General features: G+C 37.4%; 1 protein-coding gene across 2 annotated transcripts in view; it reads right to left on the reverse strand.

The window, feature by feature from the left end:
- The window catches only part of tenm4 (teneurin transmembrane protein 4), a 156,722-nt gene that overhangs the window by 8,692 nt on the left and 126,770 nt on the right, over positions 1–21,260 (reverse strand). For both annotated transcript variants that reach the window (XM_041995265.1, XM_041995264.1), the window contains 5 exons: positions 15,759–16,636; positions 11,658–11,830; positions 7,928–8,163; positions 3,020–3,316; positions 393–2,007 (listed from right to left, as the gene is read on the reverse strand). In XM_041995265.1, coding sequence (XP_041851199.1) covers positions 393–2,007; positions 3,020–3,316; positions 7,928–8,163; positions 11,658–11,830; positions 15,759–16,636 — 3,199 coding nt within the window. The remainder of the gene's footprint in view (positions 1–392; positions 2,008–3,019; positions 3,317–7,927; positions 8,164–11,657; positions 11,831–15,758; positions 16,637–21,260) is intronic.

The raw sequence follows: 21,260 nt of genomic DNA on the forward strand, positions 1-21,260 counted from the left end.
ATATTCAATATATATTTTTTATTTTGTGAATATGTTTAAGTAAATATGATGTTGAAACCTCATAATAATTTCGTCTTTTCCCTTTTGTGATTTATTTGTCACCAGTGACAGATGGAAAGTTATAATTACAAGATTTTATCTTTTTTGTTCTGTTTGCAAATATACTTCAGAATACCTGAAGGTTTGCAATAAGGGCCTTCACTGAATACAAGAACACAACATGACTTTCTTAATAAAGAAATTTGTTATATGTGTTATTAATGATATCTACTATAACTATATTAAAGTCAAATTGCCATCACCTGTAGAGGATAGAGAATGTGGATTTTATTTTTTTTAAGTCAATCATCTCATCTCTGTAATCATCTCTTGGGTGTGTTGAGACAGCTTACCTGTCATGTAGCACTTTGTCTCCTCATTATTCCCAAGAGGATTGTTATTCTTGAACATGTACAAGTTGAACGGCACAATGTGGTTGCTGTTCAGACGTTTCCAAATCTCATGGTCTGGTGTTGTCCAGCGACCAGCCAGGACATCATAATCCCGTCTGCCCATGTGGACCAGTTTACTAAGAGGTTCATACAGTCCTCCTTGATAGCCGATTATGAGCTGGAAGGTGGGGTTGGTGTCAAGGTAAACCTCCCCAAATGCCGTGTAGAGGATCTGCTTGATCATGAGGCCTGAACCACTAAACACAGCCAAAGGCGTGCCTATGTTATCACATGCCACATAAAACTCATCCCCTCCAGTTAACTCCATGGCAAACAAGTGTCCCTGTAGGTCATAATACAATGAGGTGATCTCAGAGCTAGAGTGATTGTACATATGGGTGACCCGAGTGGGGCTGGACAAGTCAGCATAGAAGAACTGGAGGTGGTGGCCATTGCTACTTCTGCTGGACACCCTTCTACCCAAGCCATCATAACGATATTTGATACTCCATCCACTAACTTTGTTGTACACCTTGATCAGCAGACCGGCTGAGTTGTACTCAAAGTAATCATTTCCTCTTTGCTTCAGGAAACCATCCTCATCCATCCTGTACTGGACATCTCCCAAACGAGTAATGCGGTCTCTGATGTCATAGCGAAGGGGAGTGAGGCGGGCACTGTTTCCAGGACTGAGGAGGTGCAGGTTGCCATTTAGGTCATAGCTGTACCTCCATAAGGGCTTGTCATTGATGGAGACCACCTGGAGTTGACCATCAGAATCATACTCATAAGTGTATCGGGTGGTGTTGGCATAGGGCCCAACTTTTAGCTCCTTGGTAACCACACGCCCCATATTGTCATATTGAACCATCATCCAGTACATGAGAGAGCGAAATATCTCATATTGGACTTCCTTCACCCGACCGTAAGCATCAAAGTGTTTGGTGTGGGTCATCACTGCTGTGGTTATAATTTGATTTATGTCATAATAGATGACTCCAAATTTGCCAAACTGCTCAGTCTTGCCAGACACGTCATCATAGCGATACAAGTCTATTGGTAACGGTGTCTCATTGATGACAGCTTGCATGCTGGTGACTCGGAAACTGTTGTCATAGACGTAGTCAAATCTGGCGTTGACCATGCCCTCTTCACTGAATCTGAAAATCTGCCTGTCAATCAGTGGTCCGATCTGTCGGTAGCGGATGGTGCACGTAAAGCCTTCACTCTGCAGGTTGACAGTTTTCAACATTCCTGCCACCTCATCATAGGAGAAACCAATGCGTGTAGTGTCGTAGAGAATTTCCAGCAGCTTAGAGAGCTTTCCGTATTTGTAGATGACCCTGCGGCCTGTGCCCAGGTAGGTGGTCTGCAGCAACTGACCATCCTCACTGTAGTCTTGGAGCACTGAAGCATTACCTTCAGGGGGGCGGTAGGTGTTTCTGTAGTAACCAATGGAGCGAGAGGTTTCCAGGGTCTGCCGGGCTACGTTTGGCATGGTTACAGAGGAGAGTCGATCATTTTTGTCAAATTCAAAGATATACTGCCTCTGGCTATAGAGCAGCAACACCATAGACTGCAAAGAGAAAAGAGGAAAAGTGTTTGTATTAAAAAGATTCACTTTGAAGGTAATGATGTTCACTGTTACAGGAGGACAGGATAGAAATTAAAACAGATTAATCTCTGAAAAAATAATTATATTACAGTTTTCTTTGAGGACTACAAATTACATAAAAATTGAAGATGAAAGTTATGAATTGTTTGACATAAATCATGTATAGTTATGTAATTATACTCTGCTGTTACTATGAGGCAAGTTGGAATTACTCAAACAGTGAGATGCCATATCGAAAAATACACAAAATCTAAAAAGTTTATTAAGAGAGGCTGAATAAGACCAATGTAATCCATGACATGACTCAGGTTGTTGATACTCCTCTAACTTTAAGATTTCATTAAGGGATGTTGTTTCAAACAAGCTGCTTCTAGTTTTTCATATCTGGGATCTTCTGCTCTGAACAGCATGTAGGAACTAAATGTTTCTCAACTCAGCAAATCACAAAATGTTAGTCTGTCTTAAACCAGTAAATACTGTTTTTAAATCACTTGTAAGGCTGTCTCAGGCTACACACCATCACTTAGAGGATGCTGTAAAACATCCTATATACTATTGACAAGGTAACTGGATGCCATTTTCATATCAAATTTTCAAGTTAGAGAATAACAGCTCTTCACCTTCCCCCACAATCATGCCTTCAATTAATGAGTAGAAAGTGACATTTCTCTCTGTTCTTCTTATCAGAGCTATTTCTGGTTGAACTTTGCTGTCAGACTATGGTAACAAAGTATAGCGTCTGCAGTGCTTCAGACACATTTAATTACATTTGGCTGATATCTGTGCTGGAGTTTTTCATGGTGTACAAACTCAGTGGGAGAATTACAAGTTAATTTCTAACTCCCATCTTAATTCTAAAGCAAAGTTTCTTTTGCAAACAAAACCCCATAACTTATCCATACGTGTTCTCTTCAGTACTTATTACAGTTTTATCTTATAAACATTTAACAATCATAGCTCCAACAATTCATACCTTCTCAAGGTAAGTGTAGCTCCACGATTTACCATCTGCAAATATCTGGGAGGTAATCCTGCCATTCTGGTCGTACTCCATGCGTACAGACATGGTTCCTCTTTGGATACCTGCTACATGCCCTCCAGGGGAGTAGGTGACATTGACTCCATTCAGACGACTGCTTGGTGCCCACAGGGTGGGTCGTCCAGCATGATCGTAATGAATCCTTAAGGTAAACTTCCTGTGATCATCATAAACCTTTTCTGTTCTGGTGATTCGATCAAAGTCCAATGAGAGCAGGTTCCTGTTGTGAACCTATTGGAGAAGAAGCAAAGAATTAGAAACACTTAATTCAAAAAAGGCAGTCTTAACAAAGTGGAATGGACATGTTTGTGAGTTTGAAATGATGGGAAGAACTGGTACATGATTCTTTTGAGGTGGAATCCTAAGAGGACCCTGTAATCAGAAAGTGATTATTTCATATTCTTCTTTTCACAGCTTTTAATTTAGAAAGAGGAGCTTTATCTCAGGACTGCAGGAGCCACTGAAGTAATGAAAATGTATGAATTACCACATTTCTTTATTTGTGTAAAAATTCAGTAGTTGTAGAGTGAGTATACCTGTTCATGCAAGAAACACTGAAATCACATTGATCATTAAGTTCCTTTTTACTGCTTGCTGAAAAGAATTACCAGACAAATGGAACTTCTTTTTAAAGCCACTTCTGCAAAGTACAGAGGGGGAATTTTTTTTTTCTATTGTGACCAAGAACACCATTTTTAATGGACAAATTCTGATTTAAACCAGTGATGTCTGGCTTTACTACGATCAGAGAACAAAGATACTGCAAAACCATCTGTAAGTAAATGTCACAAAAAAAAAAAACCCAAAAAAAGATCAAGACGAGACAAGAAATTAGACAATCAGAAAAAATCTTGCTTTACCCACAATCTGGTAGTTTGAGGAAAAATAGGGCTGCAGGGTCTCTATTTTTATTTAAACTATATCTCTAATTTTGTATTATTTATTGCTTTTTTCCTCTTATTTATTTTCAGAGTTTGGCTTTAGGTGGCTTATCATATGAATTAGTAAGGTGCTTGGCAAGGCTTCCCCACTTCTTACTGCAATTCAGAAAGCTGCTTCTAGTAACTTTCCAGATACATCTGATCCCACTGAGCAGGTCACTAAAGGCTTGCTGAGAAATTCCACTTTTGCAATCTCACATTGAGAAATGCATGCTTAAGTCTCTCATCTGTGAAGGAACTATTACAGCAGAGACAATTAATGCCACTGATACGTAATTGAGAGGATTACTTTAAGTAAAACCAACAGAATCATGAGCAGCAGGAATCCATGAACATTTGGAGCAATATGAGCAATTTAAGTAACGGGATTGAAGTAGATGGGGGTCCTTCAATAGACGTACAAATGAGAACAGAGGCATCCAAGCTGGTTTTTGTCATCCCTACGTTTTCAATGTCAATCACAATAAGGGTCAGACTAAAATAAAATGACCACCTTTTAGTCTTAAAGAGAAGTTACTAGATAAAAAAGGCTGAGACCCTATATCCTAAAACACTGTATTTGGTGTTTTAGACCCCTTTTTAAGGCAGCAGAGACCTGCCGTCTGTTCAGAAAAGTTACTCATGCCAGAATCTGGCTTGCCAAAGACTCATACAGTACAAAGAGAATGACTGTACTGATCCAAAGATCCCATGAGAACAAGAACCCACTCAAGGGGAATAATTTCAAATTGGACGTCACTTCTAAAAGTAATATCTCAAAGAAAGTAGGTGTGGGGAAACAAAAAGGAGATGGTGCAGAACACTAGACATGAAATGGTAGATTTCTGTTCTGTACATAATGCAACATCTCTTCTTTCAATCAATATCAAAGATTTTTGTGTCAAATGACAATCTTTATCAGTCATTTTACAATAATAATTGCCTTTAATCAGTGCTTATAATTAATTCAGTTTTGTTATCGTTTTCCTCACAACCAAGTTCTGTTTTATCTCTTTTTTCGTCTTTTTTTTAAATCTTTTTTGTTTCTAAGTTGTATCTATTTTGAATGAGCAGCTCTACATTCTGAGCGGCTGTATTGATGCTCGATTGCTGCTACGCAGACATCAGCTTTGTTTCTGTTTTATATTCAGTGCTTGAGTGGGTGAAGATCTTTGTCATGGCAGAGTGGCAGTCACAAGGATTTTCTCATTACTGGACATTTTAAAACTACTCAACCTAAACGAGTTTGTTTTCATGGAAATATACAGTAACTGTGCTTTATGGATGTAGATCATAAAGGGTGACATAGAGTGTAGAGCACAAGAAGCATGTGACTAGAGATGGGACAAAGTGGGGACTATAAGTAACCCATTTAGCATTCCGACATGAAAAATGCAATGCAATAAACAGATGCACGTGTAATTGTAGTGTAGCAAACAAATAAAGTCAGAGAAACAAGCTGAATCTAAGGTAGGAACTGTCTGCTTTCCTCTGTCTTTGTTGCTCACAACAACACAATACAAGCTTTTGTGAATCAGAGCTACATGGTTGTCTCTTATGCTCCTGTTTGCATTTATTTCTTTGATTTGTATTCCACCCCTCCCTCCCCTCCACTTCCTCCTCCCTTCAGCCGCACACTGCCACACTCTCACCCAGCCACCCACGTAATATCACTTGACATGTCACTCAAGGTCACTCAATGATTCCAGCCCTGTTCATCCCCTCTGTTTTTGCCATTAGGCTGCTCCCATTTCCTAGCTCACCCCTGGGGCCACTGTCTGTAACATACATTAGAAGCTTTCACTTCCAAAGGGACAACAAGGCCATTAAATGAACAGCCAATGACAGACAAAGCGGCACCTTCGCATTAGCTTTGTTGTTTCCCAGAGAAGGTGGAAGAAAAGTTAGCCAAAGTTATTAGTTGTTTTACACAGTCAAGAAAACAAGACAAGAAGGATATTTTTGCCATCAAGGCTTTCTGTGAAAATAATGTGCAGTGGATAATTCTAAATACTGCACATTTAGTGTTTATTATTTCAACATGAAAAGGGACCAGTTGGTATCATTTGTGCAACTGTGCCACCATTATGGATTCACTGCCAGAATTCCATTTTAACTCGAGAGTGAGAACAAGACTCAAGAGTCAGATTCATTAGTCTGAAATTCTAATCAGTAAAAGATGACAAAAACATGTAGCAGACTGCATTAAAGTCAATGTGCTGCTATAGGCACGGGTAGAAAAAAACCCACAAAAACAAAAAACTAAATTACACATGATTTAAAGAAACAAGTCTGAGAATTACAAGGCTGCTGCTACGTTTTCATTTCAAAAAACATATGTGAACCCTTTCCCAGTTGTTTATTTAAGTCTCTCATTTTCTCACATTCATTTTATGTAACTGAGCAGCTAAAAATGCCACAAATGTTGTCAATTCAAGCATGATTATATGCTTTCCAGTTTCTGAAGCTTAAAATCCAAGCTACTGCTGAGACAATCCCTATATGAATGAAGAGCATCTTTTCAGATCACTATCAAAAAAACTAACTGAAGCCAACTATAATGAAACTAAGAAAAATATTGCATTTGGCTTGTTTCTATTTTCTGATTTGTAGTGAATTACCTAGGCTGTGTGATGTTGTTAAAAGGGGCAGTGTGGACATAATGAATAGAGGAGAAGACATATGAGTCACTAACCAGAAACAAAATCTTAAAATGTAACCCAAAAAGAAACTAGAGCTATATTAAGGAATAATTATGCAATGGGCATGCTGAAATATATCTTTGGGTTTCAGCTAGTATCAACTATGTTTAAGGCCGAAATATCTAATGGTTCATGTATGAACTAATGAACTAATGGTATCTATCCATCCATCCATCCATCCATCCATCCATCCATCCATCCATCCATCCATCCATCCATCTATCCTTGCTTTATCAGATCTTCTTGATTTATCTAAATGTGTACACAATTCTGTGCATAATAAACAACATTAAAAGAAAAGTGGTAATTCCACATGTATATATAATCGAAACTGTAACCTAACTGTTGACTTTTACACGTGCAGATGGTAATTTTGACAGTCAATGTCAAGTGTAGAGTAGCAGCTGGGAAATGGTTTAGAATTAACAGCTGGGTGAGATGTAGTTAGCGAGCCACATTTCAGCCACAAATTCACACTTGTTTTGATGTCTAATAAAAGAGACAGAAAAACATGTAAATGAGAGGATAAATTGGGAATCAGTATTATAGTACATTAACAAAGAGAGTAGGAGAATACTAAACATATGGTAATGTTAGCCACATGAACCACTATCATAGTAACAACACATCTTAAGATTTTTTCTGTTCTTAGGGTATTGTCATAACGAAGGCAAAATTATAATAAACCTTAATTTACTGGGTCTTTAGTTTATCTGTCCAGAGTGAACCATGATTTTTGGTCTTGCAGTCATCCAAAGAGCATTTGCTATGCCATGTTGATTACTGAGACCTTTTAATATTAGAGTTTGCAGAAGTGGCTCTAGAGAGTAAATATCAATGGATGGACAGAGGCGGCTGCTCATTCTCAAGAGGCTAGATCTGTTCAGCACCTGTGGGTGGTTATTATTCAGTTTGGATGTCAGAACTCCAAGTCTGAAGAGCTCATTTAGAGACAAAAAAATATACAGTATTACCCCTTTAAGCACAATTTTCCCCTTCAAAAATCACAATATTTTATTTAGTGTATCAAACAAATTTTACATTGAGTTCTCTACCTTGCTGTTTATATGCAGTAATGGGCTTTTTAGCATTTGTAGTCCTAAAGCTTGATTCTCATTTGATCATTTAATTAAAAGAAGATGAGGAAACAAGCAGTTGAGCTAACACTGAAAAATAATTGTGTATAGCTAGAGGTGGGACTCGCTTAACAGTATGCTTACCCTTAATCTGCGTCCATACACAGTGACCTGGCCACGAGCTTGCTCCTTCCTCTGTCTCCACTCCACCAAGTTAAGACCATTGTCGATAGCCAGGGTGACATTCCTCTTGCTGACTGTGGGGTTGACTGTGCCAGCTAGCAGGTGCGGTTCAGTGTACAAGGATACCTCCATACCATTGGCCAAAACTAACCGCAATGAGCCATCCAAGCCAATAAAATAACTGTTCCGAACTTGATCTGGGGATGTAGAGAAAACAGAGGAAAATGGCAATGATTAGTGTTGAGTTGAAGAAACAGCCAGAGCTTTCTGCAGCTGATGTAAGAGAACTAAATCTAATATTCCTTGCAGTGAGACACAAATATAATGACCTAAAATGGCTGCACAGCAAAAAAAAAAAAGGCTTTAGCAGCAGTATTTAACTGAACCACTGCAGTGATATCGAGCCTGTGACAACAGAGATCAATAGTGAGAGGTTTCACAGCACCGGTACAGTAAAGTTTTACAGCCTGGAGGATGTGGACGGATGAAAACTATCAAAGCTGCTAGCTCCCTCTGCCACAGGGAAAACAAGAAGGAAGGGTATTCACGTTCACACACATTCATAGGGGATAAATCTAAACCCGTGTATTACTGTTCCTGGGTGACGGCAGTCTATGTTATAGTCCAAGAACAGTAAGTAAAGTTTCCGTTGAGAATCTTTCATACATCCAGCAGGAAATACCTCTCTCTTGCCTTTTGTAAGTAAAGTGACAAGAAACAGGATTAATATTACTGAGATATCATTCTCAGAGACAACAATGGAAAATGTAATATTTGATACATACAGTTTCTGTGAACTCTGCACCACTTACACTATCAAAACATTTATTTAACCTTCAAGGAAATCTGTGTATGTGTGAGGTGACTTTACTGACAATCTGGAATGAAAAACAGTTCTTAGGGAGTTATCATCAAAATAGCCACCCTCAATGATTCTTTAAATTGTTATTAATTTAAAAATAGTTGGATTTTGTTTGAAGAGTCCATTTAAAAGTTTAAATAATGAAATATACATTTTTCTTTCTGTTTCATATTTCAGGCTCAGAATAGTTAATGATTTGTCAAACATTACTTTGTTCAACAGAAAACTATCCACGGGCATTTTTTTGTGTTCATTTCCATTGTTCAAGTAGCTGTGACAATTTCTCAACATCACGTCAAAATATGGACTTTGGCATCCGTTTCTTTAGCACCAATCAACACCAGATGTTTTGTGCTGCTGCAACATGAGAAAAGGGCGAAGGAGGCAGGGCTGACCTTGCACTAGCCATTACTTCTCTCCATCACACTGATACTTCAAAAGTTGACCAAAGACCTCTGGGCCAGACCATAGCAAAAGGGCACCTCTCAACCCGAATAAAGCTGTAAATACTGCTGGAGTGGGAAGTTTACACTAATAGATGCATATAATTCAGCAGGGGAGATATTTGCTCAATTGTGTTGCTCACTAAAAGGAAGCTGTAGTTTGTGTAAAACTAAAACCCAACTGTTCAACAGTACAACTCACATAGTTTTCAAGGCTGTTAAGTATTTGTGAGCCCTTCAGAACTAAAATCTATCTCCTCATTAATGAATCTAAACATTACGAGGAAGAATAAATATATCAATTAAACTTGACAAATAGGTAATGATTTATTCTTTGAGGATAATTGACACTCATTGTTTATATTTTTCTGTAAGCTAGTAACAACTCTACATAGTGTACATAGCATGTACAATTAGTATTCATTTTCCCCCTTCAACGTCAAATTATTGGTTTATATAGCATAATTAACTTAGGCAAGTGTATATTTGACATGTTTCTTTTAGATATATTTTAATATGATGTAATAACTCCAAGGTGATTTGAAGCTTTTTGAGACAAGGACACACACAGCAACAGATAACCAGGAAATAATCTTGAAGGCAGTAAATTCACGTGTAATGTGACCGTGCAGTTGCCAGCTTACAGAACAAGACAATAGTGAATTAATTAGCAGCAGAGTTTCTGGCGCCGCTTTTCTGGCAGGCAGATGTCTAAGACAAGGTCATAACATGGAGGTGACCACTCTGTTAAACAATAGTGAGAAACCAGAGACTGTCATCTAGTGTTTCAGACACAGCTTTGCAGTGACTCAGTAGTCACAGTCATCGGAGGATGCATCCAAATCAGTATTTATGGAGTGGAGAAGTATGTGGTGGCGCAGAAGCTGCTAAACTAACTCCAGAATGATCAATGCTATCGATGAGTAATGAGTGATGCAAGTGATGACGTTAGATGCCCAAATGCAGAAGTGCATTAAAAATCCTTCATTAGAGAATTTCTTATTTAATTTCCTGCCATGTAAAAAGGGTGTTAAAAACGCTGTGTGAACTTAAAAAAGTAATGCAACCAGTTGCAAAGTTTTTTTTTTTTAAGTTAACTCGACTAAGGGGCTCTGGTGTTGTCTGAATCTAAATCAAAAAGGTGGCTCAAAGAAGAATCTTATATTTTACAAATTTAGGATAGGTATAGCTATTCAGTTTTATTTGTCTTTGAACTGCAACAACTCATGCTGTTAAGCTGAAAACATCTCAGAAAAAGTTGAGGTAACATATGTTCACAAGCTACCTTAATTACATAAGAAAATGTGGATAGTTGTTTATTTTGATTTTGCTTTACACTCTTATATTAGGCTGACACAACAGGACTTTTGTTTTTGTTCATTTTCCTTAAAAATGCTTTACAGCTGGTTGCCTTTTTTTTCTAAGCTCACTCAACTTTTTTTTTTTTGTAGTGTACAGGATTTTGTATGTACCACCTGCATCATGTTTAGTGATTTATTTTTCTGACATAAAATCCATATTTCCTTTTCATTTCTGGGAAACTGGAGCTGCACTACACTTCTTATTAAAATAGAGGAGAAACAAATAAAGCTTTGATTAAGCTTTTAATTTAGAAGTAGTAACACCTCCCCACCCCCACCCCCAAACACACACACACAAAGGTTTAGAGATATCTGTATCTGTGACTTCTGCCTCTACCTCACCATAGCAGGATAAAGGCAAATTCAATCAGTGCTGCCTCAAAGCACTGACAAATTACATTTAGGAAAGTCATCAGTTACATGTGTGTTAAGAAACAAAGTCCTAATCATTCTGTGTCATCCTTACACAACACTGCTACAGCATTTTCTCTGAAAAATCCTTCTGAATAGTTTCTGATAAAACTGTGGCATCTAACAATACTGTGAGACTGAGCCCCATTAGGTTGAGCCTCAGGGCGCTTGCTTGTGAGCTCGTAGGCAGTTCCCAAAGATGGCCAGTCAACAAAGACTGCTTTATGTCTAGTCCTTTCCCTGACACAAGTGTGCCTTGGGGTTTTCTATATGAAAAAACTTACAACTTAGCTTCCTGAGTCAGAAGAGCACAACAGCTTAACCACAACAACAAAAAAAGGGGAGGGGGTCTGATCTAGTTTAGTTTTCACAGTTGCGATTGTATAATGATTTCAGTGCAGGAAACTAAATGTTCATTGTTAGCAAACCTGAGGCAATTCCTTTGCCAAAGTCTCATCAATCAAGGGTCATCATATGCTCCATCTAGTACAGGGTGATCCTTTTGTGATCTACACACAATGTCCCTACTTTAACAAAGTTAAAGCTTTTGGCCTTTCAACAAAACACCATTAAAAATCACCTGCTAACCCTATGAGCAACACTCATACACTCACCTTGCATAAGTGTGTAGAAGGTGCCAGAAGCAGATAGGTTGGTAGTTACTGTGATATCCTCTTTGTTAGAGCCCTCTGTCTGGATGCGGACAGAGCTGTCAGCATCTGTACGATAGCTACTTATTCGGCCTGTGGGATAAGTGACGTTGGTCAGACGCCCGTAACTGTCATACCTACAGAAAAACAAACAAACAAAATGTCAATCAAAATGTCAAAGATGTGACGTGGAATAAATTTGCATTGATACCTCATGTTGGCTGATTACAAGTTCTTTTCTGTAAATGAAGTATTCTATAATAAGCTGTTTTTGTGATAATTATTGATATAGATAAGGTGATATTTTCTTTTTTTTCTTTCTTTTGTAGAGCCTTTTATTCACACGTTACAAACTGTGAATATCTTAACACAGGCAATAAACACAGCATCCATCAGCGCTGAAAGTCAAAGGTAAAGTAAAAATTCCCACCTTTAATTACTGAAGGAAAACATGTCTTAAAAATGTGTGAACTATCTATTATAGTACTCATTTCAGGCAGCTTTAGACCTTTTTATCTGATTCAACTTTTTATCTGTGACTGTGAATCAAATAAAAATGCTTCTTGATCTGTAATAAACTTTCAGTTGATGCCAGCATGTAAAGGCAAACTAGCATTTTATAGTGAAAAAAAACAAAAAACAAACAAACAAAAAAATATTGACAAGGATAAATAGTCACGATCAAGAGGAGAAAGCACACCTTTTTACATTTGGAAAACTGCTTATTAGCTTAAAAGATTAGGGATATCATCTAATCCCATTATATAGTCTATGGAATAGGAGCATTGAGGTACGACTTCTTGTAGAGATGCAGCATCTCTCTGGCCTACAAATCAGTTGATCACATACAAGAACATGAGTGGCCAGATTGTTTCATTTGCTCTGAGAGCACATCAGCATCGAACAATTTGAAATCTTTTAGATTGCCAGTGTTCCACAATGGGATTGAGTGAATGGTACATTACTTAGAATGAAGACTTCTATCTGTGAACTGAATACAGATTGGAAAGCCCGCTTCCATGTTGTTGCCTGCCATAATAACGCTTCTAATAAATGAGATGGTGGGTGCTGGTTTACAGATATCTCCTCAGTGCTGCCATCTCAAATATCCAATATGGAAAGGAAGACTGGGAGAGGAATTATCTCCTAGAAATAAATGTTATCTGATCTTGGCTGTAACAGGGACTGGGATTCATAGATGCATTTCAACCAAAGTCTTCCACTTCAGGAAATACTAAATAACAGAGTAATTTATATCTAAGCATTTGATTTCTTTTGATACTGCTCATATTTTATCAGGAAGATGTTATCCCTGTGTTCATGCTGCAAAGTTTTTGCAATTATAGCACTGGTTACATACTCTTATCATACTTAACTACTAAATTCAATGCAAAGTGTTTCAGTTCTCCTCCATCAGAGGAGACCGCCAGACAAAAATTTCATTGTCCAGCAGGACTATTGTACATGTACCAGTTTGATCACTGACCCAGGCTCTTTCTGTCTCAATTAAGTAAGTTCTATTCCTTGAGCCTCGGTGCTGAGCTGTTAATGGCTCCAGCCTGCTTCAGCTCAGCTGCCAATTAACTTGCTTTTTCCAGACAAAAGCAGAATAGCGGGGCAGGGTGCTCAACAGAGGGAAAGGACTGGTTTCCCCATGGTTGGCCACAAGTCTATTCAAATCACATCACCTCTGTGTCACATGCTTGCTTTATGACCTTTCACGCTAAGACTCAACAATAGGTCCACTTCATGTCAGCATCACCTTCCAGCATACCAAATGTCCTTTATTTAGTTTCTTTTTATTTTTACATTTTTTTAGTAACTAAGGATTTTGGAAAACACTGAACTGATTATTTTTGCTGTATAATATCAACTGAAGAACACTAGCTTGATGCCTTTGGCAAAAGTACATTTTGTTTCTAAATATAAGTATCATCACCTTGTTAAATGGAGGAGAATAGTCAAGTGTCTTTCATAATTCAAGATGATTTAATAGATTGGGAGGAACCCTTAAGCATAAACACTTATCATAAGAACAAAAATATGAGAAGGCCAGCAGTGTCTGTTTATACAGTTAACGTCAGTGCAAATTAAGTTGCCAAAGGTTACAAAAAATTTAGACAATAGCAGAATTGACGGTAGAATAGAATAGCATAGAATAGATGTCTTCCAATCCTTGTTTTGTCTCTGCACTTGTTTAAATAAATGTTGATCCACAAACCAAGGGATATAATACATATTATTAAAATGGACAGAATGTTCAGGCTTGCACTTTGCTGGGCAGAGATGGATAGAGGTTTTGACGGCAGCAAATGATGTTTTTGACCCTCAGGTTGTGGCGTGACCTTCAATTCTAATTAATAAAAAAAACAAAAAAAAAACAAATGCTCTTTATTGGGTATAAATGAAGCATGGATGATCTGATTTTCCTGTAGGTAAAACAAGGTCATAACTCAGTTTAAATAATTATATATATATATATATATATATATATATGATATATATGAATGCCATCAAACTCAATTCTAAGAGCAGATGTATGATTTAAAGAATGTACAACAGAATCTGTTAAATATTTTTCATATTTGCTATGTCTGAATATGAAAACATAACATTCTTAAAATAATGATTAAGTTTAATTGTCCCCTACATTCCACATTAACTGTAAGTGTTGTCCATTTCAAAACTTTACATATCTATAATGCAGTTGTTCTGCTAAATGTAGATAGGAATTTAGGAATTTAGTTATTGTACATGCAAAATAGGTTTTGCTGGATGTTGCAAATCTGGTAAATAAGAGGATTAATTGCATTATTTTCTGTGTTTCAATATACAGTCACTCCAGCTGATGACAAATCTGGAACAGCCTAAACCACCTAATTTCCAAATAAAGTATGTTTTATGCCTTAGCATCTCTCACTTAAAAAAAACCTTAATATTTGTTTTAAATAACATCAAAATAATAAATATTTAATAATATTCTGTCTTTAAAAACTTGAAAGAAAGTCAGGATATCACAAAATCAACTGTTTGTATTTTATCTCTAAAAAGCTTTTTGTTGGAGTTATATGATTTTTCCATTTATTTACATGATAAGGATCAGTATACTAACACCTTAGACTGACTGCAGCTATTTTACAGAAAGCCAAAAAGAAAATAATTCAAACCTGCAACCACCCACAGAATTTTTGTGGCCAAAGGCATTTCTCTTTTTCACGAGAAATGCCTTTGCATCAGAGCGTCTTTATTCACTCAAAGCATCTATTTTTTTTTTTTTTTTTTTTACTGAAACCATCTCAGATGACATCCATATCAAACACAGGTGATAAATGTCTGCTCATATTAAACAGAGCATCCGAGTTTCCAATGAGGTGTAACAGTCTAGCCAGCCAGCCTGCTTAAGCCCACTTTCTGGAGTGACACCCAGTTAGCACAGTTTCCCATGGTACATTAGATTAGGATAAGCAGCAGATTGCTCTGTACAAGATGAAATTTTACACTCATAACTTGAAGAGTGTGGGAGTGTTTTTAACTGTGCTCTCTGAATGTGTGGTTTGCCTCAATCAATTACTACCTTAGGCTCTTCTATAAGGCTTGTATTGACAGACCTCTGCTGTTCTTATAAAAATAAAATCCTCTTGCCAGCAGATATGTCTTGTCTCTGTACCCAACAACTCCAAACCATTGAGGGTCTGCAGCCTGACACTGCAAGCAAGTGTGCAGATGAGTAGCATATCTCCCCAGTAATCCTATTTGGTATGATAAACAGCAAATAGGATTACATTCATACTTCCACAGGTCTTGTATTTTGAGTGACACAGATATGCCAAAAAACATTAAACACAGAAATGAAAGAGCTCTTCAACTCAGATCATTTGCTACCTAAAAAATCTCAGCATTAAGTGATACAACAAGTGCAGCTTTTTAGATCAAACGCTGCACAACAGACAGAAGTATTAACTGCTCTTATCAGTTATCAGCTCAGGTTCTATGCAAAAGTTTGGATATAAAGATTAAAAGGGTGTTTGGCAATTTTTGAAAAAATATATTTTCAATACTACTTACTCAAAGAAGGTTGTCCATCCATTTTCATTTGTCTTGGAAGCAAGGAGTCCTGAACTGCCATGGTAGGTCATTACAGCTAGTTCTTGACCCTGGGCAGCTACAGTTTTAAGGGCGTTGTTAGTACCAATGGTAAACCAGAAGGTCTGACCATCAGGGACCATTAGCCACAGGGGCATTCCTGTAGTGTCTCGTCGGATGATCACCGTGTTTTTGTTCTTATCAGTGATGCTGCTTACATCACCTGTTCCTGTGTAGGTCAGATTGTAGAGGTGGTCTCCAGTAGTCAGACTTTGTGTGAAAATGTGGCTGCCATTAGAATCAAACAGATAGAGTTCATCATTAATCGGAGAGGACACCTCATACATGCTGAGGGGGTTTAGATAGGGCTTGTTTTTGCGCACATAGCGGATACGGATGTTCCCAAGATCTGCAATATAGAGCTCCCCATCTGGACATACTGCCAGGGAAGAGGGTGCATTTAGTTTAGCGTCCTTGGCATAGCCTTCATCTCCAGAATAACAGTCACAGTTGGCATCATTCTTGCAGTCACAGCCACTTGGTGCTCCTGCAACCAGAGATATCTCCCCATTGGTAGACACCTGCCGTACTCTGTTTATTTTCTTTTCATCTGACTCAGCAATGTACAAAATACCATTGTGAGACACAGCCAGGGCATTTGCTGACTCCAGGGTGGCATGGATGGCAACTTTGCTCATGAGAAAATGATCAATCCCTGGCACTTGGCAGTGCATGGGACGGCCGGCAACAATTCGGACTTGATGATTTTCAGAGATCTGGAGTACAACGTTGTTGTCTAGAACGTACAAAGAGTTGTCCATGGGACTCACTGCCAGGTCTGTGGGCCACTCCAGACGTACCTAAAGACAAAATGAATAGATCATGATATCAACTTTGTATCAGAAAAACAGGCTTTGTTTTATTGATACATGAAGTTTTCTTTTTATCAGAGTGAAAAGAGAAAAAGAGAAAAGTCAATTAAAACTACTCATTAAATAGAGAGTGAAAGAGGTGGGTTATCTTATAGCTTAACCTGGAAAGAAAAAACAGAGAAAAGTTATTATTGGATAAGTAAGAAAATAATTTCATCTATACTGTTAAAAGGTGAAATGGAAAAACATGAATTTAAGATCAAAGATGATAACAATAGAGGTTACAAAGGGCAACAAGAAGAGGGATCATTAGATTAACTTAAGCACACTGCAACTGATATGAGAACTGTGGACACTGAAGGACAAAGGCCTCTGCATCCTCCAGATACTCCAAGTCTCCTTTTGTCCCCCTTGCATTGGGTTATTAATTTTGTTATGACAAGAGATTGCATGAGCCCTTGATAAGAGACTAGAACACACTTACCAAATGAAAGCCTAGTGTGTCCCTGGCCTCCTAAATTATGACTTATTGTTCTGCTAACAATGTATCAGGCTTTTAACAAATTGGAATGATTGGATTCATCCAATTTACTGGTTTGCTTCTCATTTATGATCCTGGTGGGATCTCTTAGAAACATAACGTGAAGTGTCATATTTCAATAGCGGCCTTAGAGCTCCAACAACGATGATTAAAATCTGGACTAAAATACAACGACAGGTTGGGGTTTTAGTCTCTCTTTCAGATGAGGACCTGGCTTGCCATTGTTCTAGATATTTTGTCCTACAATTGAAAGACATGGAAATAGGTAACATAGACTATTTGTAACAATGACCTGGAAGAATAAAATTGCTTATTTTATTTAATGCAAGGGCCTGCACACTAGAAATCTCCAGGGTATGAGGTCATGTACTGTATATGTATAAAATGCTGTAAATTGATGACCATAACATACATCTCTATAACATTGTGTACTTTGGGTGGATAAGTGTGGGAATTGCTTTTGGTTTGTGAATTAAAAAACTGACAGCTTAAAATTGGTCAAAGTAATTTTGCCAAACTTTAAAATATTTAACATAATATTTTTTTTATGTATTTCTATTACTTTGGTCTGCTCATCTGCATTATATGGGAAAGCCACATAGATCCTGAAACACTGAATGTTACCAAAGAAAACTATTTAAATTATGTACCTAAACTTTGCACATATGTCTAATTTGATTATTTAAAAGTGAATGCTGGTAGAATAATATATATATATATATATATATATATATATATATATATATATATATATATATATATACAGACAGACAGTCAGATAGATAGATAGATAGATAGATAGATAGATAGATAGATAGATAGATAGATAAAGTAGAAGGTAAAAGCTAAATCAATCAATATATGAGACAGAAACCAAATTAATGATATGAAAAATAAATCTTGTTTATGAACTTATCTCTTTTGAATTAAGTCAGATCTGACAAAGCCAAATTAAAATAAAATAAAAATGACTATTTTCTATCAAACTATCAGTGCATGAACCCATAACAAGTTATAACACAAACAAATTCAGTGTATATTGCACACTGAGGGAAAGCAGCATTATTTTTAAATCAGTGTGTGAAACGACATTGTTACACATACCTAATTATGTAGATATGTAAACTACAGTAATGTTAGTGGGAAAAGTGACATTTTTTGTTCTGAAAAAGAGCAGTGACTTTAGGCTTGTGAGATGTCAATGCAATCCCAGTCAGTCATTGAGCAACAAGAGCTGCTTTATATAGAGTTCATGTGTGAAAAGCTTGATTCACATGTGTATGTTGATCCAAACATACTGAGGGCAATAACTGCCAATTTCTTAATGTTAGGGAACTGATGAACACTGACATCAGCCCAAAATGTTACAGGCCCGTTGATGCGAAGTTCCTGTGTCATTGTTATTGCTAACCGAGTATGAATTTGCCCTCATCAGTGGAAGGGACCACTTCCTTATCTCTGGCAGACAAGTCCCCGTCTACTTCAATAGTAAATGGGTCTCTCATAAAACCCATCACATGTGTGGGCAGCACATATTCATCCAATCTACCAGCAAAGTTTTCTTTCGGCCTTGCAATGAAATATGTCATCACACACCGGGCATGAGATGCAGTTGCGGAGCTTTGGAAAATGAATCATATGGGACATGGGTCATAAAGTCCATCGCTAGCATGCACACACACTTCATCAGAGTTGGGCTAGTTACTGAACTAGTTACATTTACTTCATTTAAAAAGTAACTCAATCACTTTGTTGATTGCTTACACCAAAAAGTATTGAATTACAGTGAAATGGTAACTTTTTAATTACTTTTGTAAAAGGACATTCTTAAAGATTTTCCCTATAATATCTTTATAACATAATTTCAGTGTTGCACAAAATATTAAAAAACCTTAAACACAAAGTAATTTTTCAACACTAATTATTTGAAATAAAAAAAAGGATTATAACAGCTGCTCAAAAGTGAAATCCATGCTGTATGTTGAGCCCTCCAGTCTTTATTATATTTTTATTAATATATTTCCTTAGTTATTCGCAGGCATTGTCAAGTGAAGTTGTGCCTGTGTGTTAGCACATAGCGGCGTGCTTGTTTGGACACCAGTGGGCACCAAGGAAACAAGGCTGCGGACACTAGTTCTGAAAAAAGGATTGTTGTGCTCACGTTTTCGTTCTGCATTCAGAGGTTATTGCTTTGTGGACAGCTGTGAGATAATCAGAAGGGCTTCACAAAGGGAGCAAAGGAATATGGGCTCAATATTAAGTCATAAAGATTTTGTAGTTGTAAATGAATGTTTGCACATAATCTGTAAATCAAGCTTCTCACCCTGTAAAAACAATCTGCCTGAAAAATTAAAGTTTGCAAATGTGCAGAAAAGGGTTTGCATGGTTGTAAAAAAGATTTGTATTTGTGAAAATAAAAATAATGTTCTTTTGCAAAAACCCTGTACACAGATGCAAAGCACAAAACTGTGTGCGAGACTCTGAAGCTGCGGTTGCGAATTTTGTCCATATCTTTACACTTCTATCTGACTGGATGGTGACAGATCAAACTAGCCAATCAGAGAGCAGACGGCTTCCCGTTCTTCTGCACCACTGCAGGCTTTTAAAGTGGAATAGATTTTAAAAGACAGGTGATGGTGCGACCAGAGTGGTTTATTAAATGACACTGGATGCAACAATTTCTGTGACAAAATGATAGATGCAAACTCATTTACAACTGACTTAATATTGAGCCCATAAAGGAAGCCTCAACCCACGAGTAACGATATTTACAAGCAGACTTTGCAGCACTGCAAAGCCATGTCAGGCTGCATCCCCGCTGTAAACAGGAAGAAGCTCACAGCTGCTGGCCAAAATGTATTAATTTATACAAAAGTAACAGCATTACGTAATGCGATATTGTAATGATGTTACTTTTGAAACGCATTGGGTAGTGCATATCTAGACCGTTGTCTTTGAAAAAACTGAAATCAGTTCTTTTTGAAGCATATGTGCACAGATATGAGGTATCAGTTTTGTATGTGGACATCTCTGCATACTGTAATTCTTTAACACCACCACACACTCATTGCATATTAAACACATTGCTTTTGCATTTAAACGTGACAGTAAAATAAACACATGGATGATCTTTGCTGTCAGTTTTGCTTTTTAAGGTGGAGAAAGACATGCTGGCTAATGCTACTGTTACAACTTAAAAACACAATAGCGTTGCATTATGAGTTTGTACTACTGTAGGAATTAACTCCATCAATGTGGAAATAAAGGCTTTTGATTTTTATATAAGCATTTATTTCTTCTGTTAGGACCATAGGCTGGGCCCCATGGAACTTGGTTCTGTACCGCATGTGACTCACGGGCGGCCATTTGAAGAGGCCTGCTGTAGAAGTGATTGGATAGCCTGTATCTTTTGGCCACATTGAACAACCAGGTGACTGGCAGTGGATACATGTCATCTTTCAGTAAGCAGAAGATGCATTTACTTGGACAATGAAGGGAAGACTTTCAATTTCTTAAAACCTATTTCTTGTCAACACTGGGGTTTAAATATTTCATGAGCATGAGTGTGGAGTGGCTCAAGGGATCTGCCTGTAAGGAGGTTTTCACACTACTCTCACTGATGAGAGGATATTTCTCGAGCTGCTGTTCCACATGCTGTAACCCGATCCCACCCTCCCCTTTACACAGTGGGACAGCTGTCAGAACTGCCCGCTAGATACACTGCCATAAAAAATATTAATAATAATAAAAATAAATGAATAAAAATCCAAAAAGTGCTCATCAGCTGAGAGAGCAACACAGGACTATTTTTAAATGTACTTGAAGTTGTATTAGAATTATGACATTTTGCATCTTTTCATTCTTTGCTCACGTCAGCATGACACCTGTCTAAAGAAGAGAAATGTGTCATTATTTGAAGTTCCTCTCAGAATTAAATTGCATATCATAGTCAGAGTCTTTTTAAAATTCTCTGAAGCTGCTAAAACCCTTTAAATATGTTCAAGTGATCTTGTTTTAAGACATGTTTTCCCTCAATTTAAGTTTAAACTCAGCAGGGAGTGCAGACATGAT

The sequence above is a fragment of the Melanotaenia boesemani genome, chromosome 9 (assembly GCF_017639745.1).
Source record: "Melanotaenia boesemani isolate fMelBoe1 chromosome 9, fMelBoe1.pri, whole genome shotgun sequence".
Taxonomy (NCBI): Eukaryota; Metazoa; Chordata; class Actinopteri; order Atheriniformes; family Melanotaeniidae; genus Melanotaenia; species Melanotaenia boesemani.